Source organism: Pygocentrus nattereri, chromosome 15 (assembly GCF_015220715.1).
Source record: "Pygocentrus nattereri isolate fPygNat1 chromosome 15, fPygNat1.pri, whole genome shotgun sequence".
Lineage (NCBI taxonomy): Eukaryota > Metazoa > Chordata > Actinopteri > Characiformes > Serrasalmidae > Pygocentrus > Pygocentrus nattereri.
Window position 1 is genome coordinate 19,915,192 of NC_051225.1, and position 14,553 is coordinate 19,929,744.

Here is a 14,553-nt window from a genome sequence, read left to right on the forward strand (position 1 = left end):
TACGGCTGAAAACCGAGTTGTCTTGTATATTAAACTAATCCAGAATAGTCCAACAGCCAAAAATATCCAGCCAACAATGGTCCTGTGGTCTAAACTGACCACTGAGGAAGGACCCGCTCTCTCTCACTCAATCACCTATTTGGCTTCAGAACAAAGAATCCAAAAAAAGCTACATTTCACAGACCTCACAGAAGATACATTGAGTGGAGTGGTAACGTTCTGATCTTAGACTATGTAGGCTTATGGTCCTTTTTTATTTATTTATTTATTTTTTGCTGCTGGAGGGTTTTTTATAATATATTTTATTAAGACACTTGTCAGGTTACAGTTTGCATATACAAAGGCATTTGGAAACACAGAGGGACCACATGATTGGAAGATCCAGGGATGATTATATAGCTGGGAAAAAAAAACACATGCATAGGTACAAAATTTAGATAAATTACCAATATAATTCCAGAGAGGAAACCATATTTGCCTAATTTTTTTCTGTCTTTTGGTGTAAATCAAAAACTTTTCAAGAAGATGTTCCTTGACAGATGGGACCTGAGGAGAAAACCAAAGAGATAAAATCCATTTTTTTGCAATATAAACCAGCAGAATAAATATCTGCCTAGCATTATAGTGACATGTATTTTCCAACTGGCCATAGAGTAAATAAAATTTAGAGCATAATGTGTAAGTGTATACAGTAAAACTGTATATTAAGAATTTCTTGTATGGCTGAATGCACCCCTTCCCAAAATGTTTTGATTGGCCTAGAAAGAATGCGTAAAAGTGCCTTTATGTACTTGTGTGCCTTTGAAATAAGGTGTTTTCTTTCATGTGTTGTCTGCAGTTTGTATTTAGGATGTCAATTTGTCTTACAAGTTCTGCTGTTGGCTGCACATCGCTAAGTGAGGGCAGGCTCTGATCACAGTGAGCGATCCTCTAGGCAACCTGGGTATATATGTGCATGCAGTGAGCATACATCTCATTGTACGTCTCTACATGACCATAATTAGAATTCAATGAGAAAACATAACCACCCCTAGGAGGCAAAAAAGCAGATGCTATGAAAAATGTGAAGGCCCTGGCAAACAATCGCATTTGGAGACATCAGGTAGACATTCAGTGTCAAGCCAGGTGTCTCGCATTCTTTTCCCAGCGGAGTTTATTTCTTCATTTATTTATTCATTTATTGTAATTGCACTTATCGCTGCGGAAAGGTAATTTATTTTGTTACACCCCAGTAAATACCTAACCTGGATATTGTTTGCGCAGGGGTTGGCTGCATCCTTCTTAAATGCTTGAATGGTTCATTAAGAGCAGAACGCAGGGAGATGCCTCTGCAGAAATAGGTCAAGAGAGGGGAGGAGAACAAGGGCAGTGAATTGAAAGCGAACCCCGCGAGCACAAATCAATAGGTTATTTCATCGCTGGAAAATTATTTACAGTCCTCAGAATCCATTATAGAGTCACATATTTATCTGTGGGATATGGTTGACTTATTGAATTGGGTTCATAAATAAGTTTGCTTTGCTTGGAGACAATGTAATTCAACCTCTTCCTTCACGCACTTCATGCTTGTGAGTTTTAGATGGTCATGCCTCAAACAATGTATATGCCGGTTTGAATTTAAATTGTTTAATTAATTTGTTTATTTTACTATGAGTGTTTTTGTGCATGTACGCTCACTGTCCATTTTATTAGGATCACATACTTTGTGATTCCACTTACAGAGCTCCACCAAACGATACATCCTCTATAAACGGCACACAATTGTCAGCCACCCTGTGCTCTACTCATCGTCATGGTCATGAAATTTTAGCTGATGATTACTTGCCATGTAAATTATTGTGATTTAAATATTTGTCTTTTTGGTCCCACTTTATATTGTCTCTAATAACTGTGTAGTTACATATGAACATATGCAACAACAATGTAACTACTACTGATATAGGCACTATTACAAGTACCCTTATGTAGTTACACGTGTATTAACTTTGTGTTCGCTTCATGTAATTATGCAAGTGTATCTTAATTGTTGTAACAGTCTATTCTCTCTCATGTAATTACACAGGTGTAATAACAAATTTAGTTACATTTGTAATCAGACTGAAACAGAAGTTTTTTTTCTTCAGCAGTAAAAGTATCTAATAACATACATTCAGACATTACTTACACAGAATCTGCCAGCTTTCCTAACATTTAGCTAGCATAACAACTACATAACAACTACACAGGAACTGTCCACTTATTTTAAAGTGGAACTATAACACTACACTACAGGAAAGCTCATGTGAAGATAAACTTATGTAATTACATGAAGCAAATACAGTTTATACATGTGTAATTACACAGGCTGCACTTCTGTAATCCATCTAACACTGACTAAATCATCAGTAGTTACCCTTGTTGTCATGTGTAACTACACAGTTATGGGAGACGTAAAATAAAGTGTGACCATCTTTTTTGTTCATTGCGTGCACTTAAAGTACAAGCTCAAAGTGGGCAAATAAGATGACCAGCTGTCTTTTGTCATAGCTGTTGATACTGCCAACAGGGCAAATCACAATGACACAACGGCTCAAATACACAAACATTTATTCTTACTGCTGCCCTCTAAGCATACTATAGTCCTTAAATCAGGCATGTCAAACTTGCTGCGGAGTGCTGCGGAGATTAGCATTTACCCTCAGCTAACACCCTGAATTCAGTTCATGAAGGCCTTGCTGTATAGCTGATAAGCTAAATCAGGTGTGTTTACTGAGGTAGTGTGCTGGAATCTGCAGTGTTTTGGTGTTATGATGCACAATATGCTTTTCTGAGTATAATGTGGACATCATTAATTAAAGAACACTGACCGGCTGTGTGTCAGTTCAAAGGCAGTGTAGTTAGTCCTGTTTAATTGGATTTGGTGCAGAATAGTGTGTTAAATGTTTAATAATAATTGCTGTATTTGTAGATTTTGAGCAGTTTTTCAATGTGACACTGTGAGTGTATTTATATTTTGTCTTTGTGTCAAAATATGTCTTGAATATTGAAAATTTCATGATATACTTTTTTGCCTTATCACACACCACTGGCACCAGTTAGAAACAAAATTGTTGTTTTCATGAGGTGTCATTGTTGATCAAAATTTGCTCTTTAATGGCTCCAGAGGTGATTCTCCTAAACTTTAGGACAAAAAAGGAGACATGAAATAGGAGAGATGTGGGGGGAGTTTATTTGCAGATAAACACGAGTGATCTTAGTAAATCAGAGCACATTGTAAAACTTCCTTGAGACATTGCTTTGACGTTCCTTCTGATCTTACTGTTGCCTAGGAGAAAACTACAGTAATGTTGAAGAGATGTCTTTTATTTTTCCATCCAGTCCCTTTACTGTTTCTTTTATTTACATGCTGTTGCTTTAGTCATCCAATGAAAAGGAGCGCAATTCACAATCTATGTAGCTCTGTGGTCAGAAACTGACCAGTGATAAATGTCTCAAGGAGGCCACAAACTGTTCATGACAACAGGTGCAGTTCCATCTCAGTAATTGGAAGCCAGCAAGCTGGGCAGAAAAAGCAAGGGTTTCTAAAAGAGTTTGACCAATATGAACATTTTGTGAAACCAACACTGATTTAAAGGAGTCAAAGTTTCTGATAACATAGCTGATTTAATTTGCTTTGTTCAAAAATTAAGCGGATTTTGTTCAATGCAGTGGCGTAGAGCAAAATTCGGAGGCCCCCCTAGCAAAAGGATTGTTCAGGGCCCTAATGGAGAACGAGTGGGGCATGGGATAAACTAAACTGGCACTAATGCTAATCAATCTCTGCGCTCTAAATGAATGGATGCTCATTCCTTTTCTATTCTCCTTTCTGTCTAGTTCTATTAATACTTAACTGAAAATGATTGAATTAAAATTAAAGGAAAAATAATAAATTAAAATATTTCTTGAGCATATTTTAACAACTTTTGTGGCCGTTTTATGAAAGCATTAATCCACTCAAGGGCAGACGTTACAGGGATTTTACTCCTCTTTGCATCATTCCATTAGCTGTGGGAGCACCACTGTAATGTGGCATTTAGGAGCCTTTATCTTGGGTATTGTTTCTCTAATAAAATACTGCCTAAAACACAGATTTCCTCTTCACTTTCTGGACAAATGCTCTGACAATGATCCACTGACAGTGAGTCAGTTAAATCTATTTCATTAGACGTAGGAGCAGTCTTGTCCATCACTGTGTTGGCTACATGCTCCATGTTCACACTCCTAGTTAAATGTGAATAACATAGGCAAGAACAATGTAACTAATGATTTAATCAGATTGGAACAGTTTTTTCCAGAAGTAAAAAGAAGTATGTAATAATGTACATTAAGGCATTACTTACACAGTATCTTCCAGCTTTAGTAACACTATAATCCACTCAAGGGCAGATGTTACAGTAATTTTACACCTTTTTGCATTGTTCCATTAGCTGTGGGAAAACACCAGTAACGTGGCCTTTAGAGGCTCTGACAATGATCCACTGACACTAGATAACACTAGACACAGAAGCAGTCCTGTCCGTCCCTGTGTTGGCTACATGCTCAGTGTTCACTAAATTATTACATGAGCTGCTAAACATTGGTGCGAAACTAGGACCCTCTATCATCAAATTTGCATTCTTTTTTTCTTTTCTTTTCTAATAAAGTGTCTAGTGAATGTAGGTTATAATGGTTGGGTAACAGTAACACTCCATGTGTTGTCTCATCTAAAGGCAGACATGATATTTACTCGAAGCTGTCAGTTTGGATGTCATTCTTATCAGACAATTATCTGCCTCCTGCTGTTTCGCCTAGTTCAGGGAAAACATGCTCATTTTCATTCAAAGCATGTTGGAGTGAGATGAAGTTTGTAAAGCACAGAAATTGTTTCATGTTTCTGTCACCAGGGACTGTAATGTTGAGGTGCTGCTGCTGTTTCTTGTAATCTGCTGTTATTTTAACCTGTGATGCTGGTGAAAAACACTTAACCTTTTTTCCATTTTTTGCAGTCATATCTACGTTATCCCTGTATTTACATGGACACTCTCATTGAGTATTCTACTGGCCCAGGTCATCATTCAGCCAATCACATCCTTGCTGACGCTCCTGAAAGGAATCCTTTTGATTATAACAGTAAGTGATTTATGGCTCTAGATTACATCTTCCTTATTGGAACATATTGCCTTTTTTCTTTTATTAAGAAAAAAATCTGATTGTTTGCTAGATTTTCTCTGTTGCTTTATTGTTTGTGAGTCAAGGGCAAGTGGTAAACAGTAATAAACAGTAATAACAGTGAGCTTCATTGATACACTGGCAGTGTGTGTTGTAGCTCAATGAAGTGCACTGGTACACCTAAAAGACAAAATAAATGGCAGATATTCTAATAAGATAAAGCAAGATGCAAAGTGAAATTCAGGCATTAATAATAATATTCTTTTATTTATACAGCACTTCACGCTGGTGGCAGCTTTACAGACAGTTGATAAAACATACAAGAAATCATTAGAATTTAGAATCAGAAGAAAATGAAAGATTAACTTGGAAGATCTATGCCATGAGACCATGAGAGTAAAGAGAGACGTTTTACGAGCACTGAGCTTGACTGTCTGATAAAAGGTGAAATTGAGTTCCACAGTTTAGATGTATAATAACTGAAACAGTCTCTTCATGTTTTCTGTATTTTACACAGGGTATCTGTAGCAGATCTTAGATTACGTGCTGTAACATAGAATGACACTCTGTGATGTAAGCAGGTGCTTTTAGGTCATTGTGAGCTTTGGTAGCAGAACCTTGACAACTGTCCTAAATGATACAGGCAGCCAGTGCAGTTCTTTTGAAACAGGAGTGATCTGATCTCTCTCTTTTGTTTTTTGTTAGGATTTTTCTGTTAGTTGTAAGGGATGTATAGTTTTCTTAGGAAGTCCAGTAAGAAGATCATTACAGTAGTCTGCTTGTAACAAATGCACAAACAAGTTTCTATGCGTCTTTCTGAGAGAGAAAACACCAAAATTTAGTGATATTTCTTAAATTGTAAAAAGCTACTTTAGTGACTTTGGTATAAAACAGAGCTCTGAGTCTAAGATCAAACCCAGGTTTCATATTTTAATTTTGGTATATAAGGCTAAAGAACCAAGTTTCTCAAATCATTTCACAAATCAAAGAGTTTCTGTGCCAGTGATCAGTATTTCAGGTTGTTCATTGTAGAAAACTCTGTGACATCCACTGAGCGATATCTTACACATAGCTAGTTAGTGTGTCTGCTGAGTCGGGGTCTTCAAAAGGAATAGAAATGTATAGTTGGGTGTCGTCAGCATAAGTATGAAAATTTATACTATGCTTCCTGATGACATCACCTAGAGATAGCATGTGCAAAGAGAAAAGCAAAGGCCCCAAGACTGAACCTTGAGGGACTCCACAAGAAATGGCAGATCTTTTTGATGAATGATTTCCAAGTGAAACCATGAACTGCCTATTGCTTAAATATGAATTAACCGATTCTAAAACTGCCTGAGACGCTGACCCAGCATTCAAGATGCTGGTTTAAAATCTTGTAGTCAACAGTAACAAAAGCTGCACTAAGATCTAATAAAACCAAAATTGCCTTTATTTAAAACCTTCTCCAGGTCTTGTAAGGCTATGTGTGTAAGAGTAAAAGGCAACTACTATGGATGGTCAGTGGAGAGCAGCAAAGAGTGTGTGGTTCCTTTGAATCCTTATAAAAAAAACTCAGGAAGGTATGAGAAAGTGGTGTGAAGTTGCCTTCTAGACTAAAGGAGATGCAAAATTTGGTCCTATTTTTTTAGTGATCATCACAAAAAAACCCAAAAGCCCTTGAGCTCTCGAGTTACACATCTGTTTGAAAGCCCCTGCACACCAGAAGCCCCACAGCAGATCACGCAGCTTGCAGAAATTTTAAACCATTGTTTTAATGAAGGTGCTCACACCAGCAAACACTGTAGGCAACTCCAAACACTGTTTAGTTTCTTGACGCACCCCAGTGTGGAGCTGAGAATCTTGCCATTGCTGCATTAAATAAAATGCAGAACAGACCATAATAACCTGAAGTAGATGTGGTTTGAAATGTACACAGAGAAAAGCAGTAATTATGAAGTCTTCAATAAAAATAGACAACGCTTGGAAAGCAAATGTTAGCTCCCATCCTTGCAGCTTGATATTATTTTTTATAGAACACAGAGACCTAACTAGCCATTGGAATTGGACATCACTAAAATTAGGGAGAAAATTGGACAAAAATCCCCAACAGCAATTCCTTTTTACAACATCATTGATTTGTCATGCTTTCTTAACCTCTTATTCTCCAGGTTATATTTTGGTTTGTCCATCTAAATTTCCATGACCAAATTAGCAAATAATAGCAAATTATTTAGTAACCGCATGAAATAAATGCAAATTTTAACCTTTTTTTTGTTTGTTTTATGATCACACATATTGCTATATGCTTACAGTTTACTGCTGAAAGACAAAAAACTTTGCATTATTTTATAAAAATTATTTTTACAGAACAGATCACTGAACAGATGCCATCTGTTTATAGCCCAGATTTCTTTAAAAATGGGTCGACATTCAGTAGAAAAAAAAAAGTTCAGCTTCTTTTATTATAAAGGTTTAAAATTACATCACCATCTATTTGACTGGAAAGAAGACAGTTACAGCCTCATATGACACCCACCTTTAGAATGTAGCTTATGAAAAAGGAAAGTTATGAAGAAGTGCGTTCCAAGGACGAGGCTAAAGGAATAAAATTATTTTATCTTTCACACATTTTTCACTGCTGTCCACAGATCATCCATCGTATGCCTGAATTTCACTTGATAACCTATGTGGCATCTTGCATTGTCTTGTTGGAATATCCTTCATGTGTTGTGGTTTTCCTCCTTTTACTGATCACACAGGATAAACACAAACACAATACCTTCTTGCGCGCAGTTCTTTTTTTTCGAGTGAAAGCTCTTTATTTTTATACCAATCCCTAAGAAAAACACTTCATCAAACATATTCATGTCAAAAGTGCTATTTGTTACATTCATCATAATAATTGTCTCTTGTCACCGTTTTTGAGGTGACATTGAAAGTTAAAAGCATGTTCACCTAGTTTAGAGAAAACTTGCTTGGGAGAGCTCATGCTGAAGCCCTGCACTGTAATCATGTGGATTGTTCCCAGAGAATCAAAGGCTTCATTAGTCGGTACAGGAACCACAAAGAGGGCCTGAAATTAATAAGCAGAAGTGAAGGGAAGGATATGGCACTACAGACATAATGAACTGCAATTATGAAATAATAATGGTTTCTGGCACGCGATTTGTCAAGATGAAGAATCTTGTGCCAAGACTACACTCTTAACATCTACATTTTAACCTCCAGTAACAGAACCCAAGTGTAGTGTCAGCATGATCAATACACTTGGATGTGTGAGTCATGTCCAAGACCCTGAAATATTTCATTCAAATGGAACAGGAACTGAAGGGTAATGGGGATAATGATGGACATGAAGGAGATGCTAATGCCCCACTAGATTAAGACCTCTGTTTTTGCTCTGCCCTTGAAAGGTTTGGGTACAAAAGGCTTTTCCAGTTTTATAAGTAAGCTTGTTTTCTTGGTTATTTTGTACTTGTGAACAGTGTGAAGGAGAATTCCACCCATTTGCAACATTTCTCCGTAATTCAAAGGGATTTGATGTGAAATGTTACACTGTACAGAAACAGCTTGGATTTCTTTCTTTTTCAGTGGTGGTGATAGTAACCAGGGACTGCAACATCTGCAGTGCAAATATAACCTCTTATTCTCCAATGTATATTTTGGTTTGTCCGTCTGAATTTACATGACCAAGTTGTAAGGCTAATTATTCAGTAACTGCATAATAATGCAAACTGCAAAATAAATGTACATTTATTGTTTTATTTATTAATTTATTTGTAAAAATTCCCCTTAAATGAACAGAACATGTGTTTTATGATCACACTTATTGCTGTATGCTTACAATTTACTGCTGAAAGCCAAAAATCTAAGACGTAAAATAGACGAAAATATTTTTTACAGAGTTCAGCTTCTTTTATTATAAAGTTTTAAAAATAACATCATCTATTTGACTGAAAAGAGGACAGTTACAGCCTCATATGCCTCATATGACTTTTGAATGTAGCTTATGAAATATGAACGTTTTGAAGAATATAATGCAATGCGTTTTGGAACCACTAGTTCCAAGGAGTTGAAGAGGTTAATTTACTGTCTGAAGTTACTAGTGATTCTACATGTCCACTGAGGTTTTATATGCAGTGTTGATAATGGTACATTGGTGGTAAGCCTGGAAATAGTCTTTTTTTAATTACTGCTTTGCTCTACAACACCCTGCATATATCCCTCTGCCATGAATGGCTTTTTAAAAATGTGTTTTACACCAAAGCCTTATCTCACAACTAATGTGTAACAAAGCAAAACAATGTTTCGTGTATAAGGCAGCTTACTTTTGACCATACCCACAAGATATCTCAGGGAACACGGTCGTAAGCCTTCTCCAAGTCCACAAAACACATGTAGACTGGATTGACAAACTCCCATGCCCCCTCAACAATCTGTGAGAGGGTGAAAAGCTGGTCCATTGTTCCACGGCCGGGATGGAATCCGCATTGTTCCTCCTTAATCTGAGGTTGAACTGTCGGTCGAAGTCTCCTTTCCAGCACCTTGGCATAGACTTTCCCAGGGAGGCTGAGCAGTGTGATACCCCGATAGTTGGCACACACCCTCCAGTTCCGTTTCTTAAAAATAGGGACCACCACCCCAGTCTGCCAGTCCAAGGGTACTGTTCCTGAGGTCCATGCAATATTGCAAAGGCATGTTAGCCATGACAGCCCCACAATATCCAGAGCCTTAAGCATCTCCGGACGTATCTCATCCACCCCCAGTGCCATCCAGCCCCTAAAGGCCTTTTTCTTCAGCTTGTTGGTCTCCCTCACCACTGGTGTCCACCAGGAGGTCCTTGAATACCACCCGACAGGCACCCAGAAGCTTTTGGCCACAGCTATGCCTGGCAACTTCCACAATGGAAGTTTTGAACAGGGTCCATTCAGACTCCATGTCCCCTACCTCCTCTGGGCCATGAGAGTATCATCAATCATAGAGGAAGCTTTAGTACAGTATTCTTCACTTTATTTAGAGTGGACAAATACAACTTATGAGCTCTTATTTGTTATGAACATTACATATAATGCATTATGTTCAGAATTCATAATGCATAATACGGATGGCTATAACATGTAACGCATCTTTATAAATATTTATAGCCATGTTTATGATGCCATGACATTCAAAGAAAGTATTACTTATTATTGTTACGATTTAACAAGTTTACCTGAAGTAAAATGATATCACACTTACAAAGACAAAAACTCTCTTAGCAGATATAATTGCTACACACACATAAAATGAACAGCCGAACATGAACCGTTTTTGTATGAGGAAAACCTGTGCAGCGTAGCTTCTACGGGAAACTGCTCATTCTTTTTGATGAATGTGTAGTTTAATTGCTTTAATTTTAGTTATAGTTACAAATATTTATGTGTATTAGATTGTGTTCCTCAAAGTAAACATGATTATGCTTATTTTATGTCATTAGGCTGCAGATTAATTGGACTGGTGCTGTGTCTAGATGTAAATTGATTTTAAAGGATCAGTAAGAAAAAAGGTAGAAATTACGCAATGCATGAAAAGTGGCTCATGATACTTAAATTTTGCATTCTTTAAATTAAATATAGTCCTTTGTGCTCTTTGAAAAGCAATTGTGAATAGTATGAAGCATATAACACCTTAGTTCCGTCTTTAAATTATATATTTTGCATTGTGTCATGTTGGAGAGCTTAACAATGGATGCAGCAGAGTATAAAGGCTACATCACGTTCAACTCCAAGTCTGTTTGCACTGAGAGCCAGATTCACTGAACAAAGGACATTTGCCAGCTGAGCATGTCATCACACAGCAGTCTTTACTGCAAAATCCTTGTAGTTCGCTTTGGAAACAGCTTTTATGAACACTTTTCATAAAAATAAGATTATTATAAGGATTATTTCCACTAGCCTTGTTTTGGGAATTTCAGTATTATGTTGTCCAGCTAACAGTGGTTAATATTCTCATTTTATAGCACCTTTCTAGACGTTACACACATATTTATAGCTTGTAAAAGATGTTAAGGTAATATGTTCCTTACTTTAGATGTTATAGTTTGGATATTGACTTTCTCAGTAAAGATTTCAACTCAAAGCCTGTTTCTGTGTATTACTGGCACCTGTGAGATTAGCTATGTGCCCAATTTACTCTGGTGAGGACAGAATATAATCCAGTTCACCCACAGAAAGCCTGTTAGCAATCAGTCCCTAACATATGTTTGATATGTGACATTTAGTCACTGTTATACACAGTTTCATCAATCATAGACATCCATGTGTGAATAGGCACTGTGATGGTCAAAGTATGAAGGCTAGGTGAGTGGCAGTGTTTTTTTGAGAGGAGTGGAATGGTTGCTTGATGTGATACAGAATCAAGCATGTAAAGTGACGTGTTTTTTTTTCTTTTCCCAAAAGGAAAATATGGCAAAACAGCAAAGACTTTTACATATCACAATTTCCTGAATGTTGATCAGTATCAGACACATGAAATGACAAAGGAAGTGTAGTTATGTTTATTATGTCTCATCAACTCATGATCTGTCGGCAGCTTTAGTTACTGTTTACAAAGCTTGGTTATTTTTGTGCAGTCGCAGGGTTAGTTAACGTGACCATAATTGTTGGTACTGTGATAAATTACGACACATTATATCACACTGCTGTTCTGAGCTGCTGTTCTGAGCTGAGAACAACACTGAACAACAGTATGTTTCATTATAAAGAGAGTATGGCTATGTCTGTTTAATTGAATATAATGCAGTATGTGAAGTATTGAATAAAGATCATTGTGCCTAAAGAGCAATATACAAAGGTTTGGATGTTAAGTGATACATATTAGTCCCACAACGGGGAAATTTCACCTCCGCATTTAACCCATCCATGAAGTGAAACACCACATACACACTAGTGAACACACGCACACTAGGGTGCAGTGAGCACACTTACCCTGAGCAGTGGGCAGCCCTATCCATGGCACCCAGGGAGCAGTTGGGGGTTAGATGTCTTGCTCAGTCATGTACTGTCGGCACTGGGGATCGAAACCAGTAACCTTCCAGTTCCCTAACTTCCAGCCCATGACTGACCCCCCCCAATGTTCCTGGCCAAAGTTTTGTTGATTTTCTGAGTGAAAATAAGTTAACTCTACAATAAGGGAACAAACTTAAATATGGCATTTTTCTGTTCATTTTGCACACTTTTTATTATTTAGCATATTTAAGTTAACACATCCCATACAGGGACCAAACTTAAATATTCTGTTAATTCTACTGCACAATTTCTGTTTAACATAATGGAAAAAATAAAACTCTTGCAAAAGCCATATTTTTGTTTTATTTTTTCCCAACTGTGATGTGATCAGAGAGCAAACGCTCACGGTTAAGAATCAAAAAGGAAGCTTTACTGAGATAATTGTAGAGAGTACTCAGGAGGCAAGCAAGGTTCAAGTCCAGGATACACAGCAGAACAATAAAGGCAATCATAACAGATGAGGGCAAGACAAGGCAGAGTCCATGAAACAAACAAAAAGTCAAAAAAGCCAGAAAACCAAACTGTACCAAAAGGGGAAGTCCAAAAATCAGGGTCAAAAGTGATCAGTCAGAACAAACACAGGATCGGAACAGGGCAAAACACTCAGTAAGGCAGGAAAACTGGCAATACTTCAAAATGAAGGGAAAAATGAAAATGAAGCTCCTCGTTGTGAATCCGCAACGGATTCTAGTTAATGCAGTTCTGATCCGTATGTGACATCCGTAGCAGGCGTGACACCAACATGTTAAATTCACCAAAAACACAACTGAGCGTTAAAATGTGCAGTTTCTGTAGAGACGTTTATTTATTTTTACATCAACAAAACATGTAAGGGGTGCCCAAATGTTCCAGAACAGACTGTTGTTTTTGTTTCTTTGTTTTTTTTGGCACTGTTCTTTTTTGTCTTATCAAACCTCAGAATATTGTGATATTGTGTATTTTGAAAGTGCTTAAATTATTGTGATGTTTTAGTTTTGCCATATCGCCCACCACAATTGCTAGGTATTCAAAGACTTTTAATAGTGTAGCAGTGTTCATCAAGGTATTACAACCCTGTATATTCACTCTTGATTTAAAGATATTCCATGATATTCCATGGAACATCACGTTCCATGCAATCTCTCAAGCTGAGAGGCCATGCAGCCACAATGAACCGCACTATGATCATGGCAAGCCGATAATCAAGCAGCGGAGCAGTCCTCCCACTGCTGGATGTGTAAGCAGGGCTGACAGGAATTTTCAACTTTATCTCATCAGCTGGCTAAATCGAGCTCATCAATCATGTTCTATGATGTATTAGTCCTAGTCAGAGCACCCATGCTTATCTATAATTTGGGTGGTTATCATTTATGAGCTGGGGTTTTATGGACCACGGCCGGCCCCTCCTGTGCTGCGCTGTGAATCATGCCACCTGGATCCCCCGGCACAGCCCCCTGCAGCCCCCCTGCTAACATATTTGTGACTGGCTCCTCCGTTTAACAGCAGGTGACAGATTTTTCTGACATTCATAACGTAACACTGACCCATAAAATGACTGGTGCCAAATGAGGAGTTAAAGTGGCTGTAATTTAGTGCTGCTATGCAAGCAGGTGGATATTTGAATTATGGTGATTTTGGAATGAAATGTTCCTGCACACATTAGGCCTGCTGCCAAACTATTTTTTTTATTTGCTTGTTACTAAAGAATTATATAAAGCACTGCATAAATAGAGCGAGGTTTCACATTGCTAGTGTTAATCGTTCTAATAAGGATGTTCCAATCCAACTTTTTCTTCACTGTTCCCTATTCCAGTACCTGAATTCAGCATCAGTAGTCTGTTCTAAATTTATATTTATATTTGACCACATTCAATATTTGAATCTGGTTTTGTATACACAATAGCAAGCTTCACGTTTCTGTTGGAATAGACTACGGCAACCTTTGTTTGTTTGTTTTTTTTGATTTGGCAAGTAATAAAATAATATTGGTGCGCATAAAAGTTAGCAAAGACAACATTTAAGTTACATGCTTCTTTGATAAGGCCTGCTGCTCATTGCTGCCCCATTTAAAATTTTTATTTATATTGTTTTGGCCATAACTTAATATGTGCAGGTCTTCACTGTTTACATCTCCTGCCCGATTTACTAGTTTGAGTATACTATTTAGTTAGCTAAGGTAGGTCCTCAGAGTTTACTAGCATTACAATGCATTGCAGCTGGCTGCTTGATTTTGATACTGACAACAACATGGCCCCCATGGCACTGCATTAAAAACAGGCATGACTCTGTGTTGGAAATCACTGCATGGGCTCAGGAACACTTCCAGAAGTCACTGTCTGTGAACACAGATCGCTGTGCAATCCACAAATGCAAGTGAAAG

At 37.5% G+C, this 14,553-nt stretch overlaps 1 protein-coding gene across 3 annotated transcripts in view; it reads left to right on the forward strand.

The window, feature by feature from the left end:
* Positions 1 to 14,553, forward strand: part of si:ch211-51h4.2 — a 162,275-nt gene that overhangs the window by 48,651 nt on the left and 99,071 nt on the right. For all 3 annotated transcript variants that reach the window (XM_037545287.1, XM_017722588.2, XM_037545288.1), the window contains exon 8: positions 5,004 to 5,127. In XM_037545287.1, the coding sequence (XP_037401184.1) occupies positions 5,004 to 5,127 (124 nt within the window). The remainder of the gene's footprint in view (positions 1 to 5,003; positions 5,128 to 14,553) is intronic.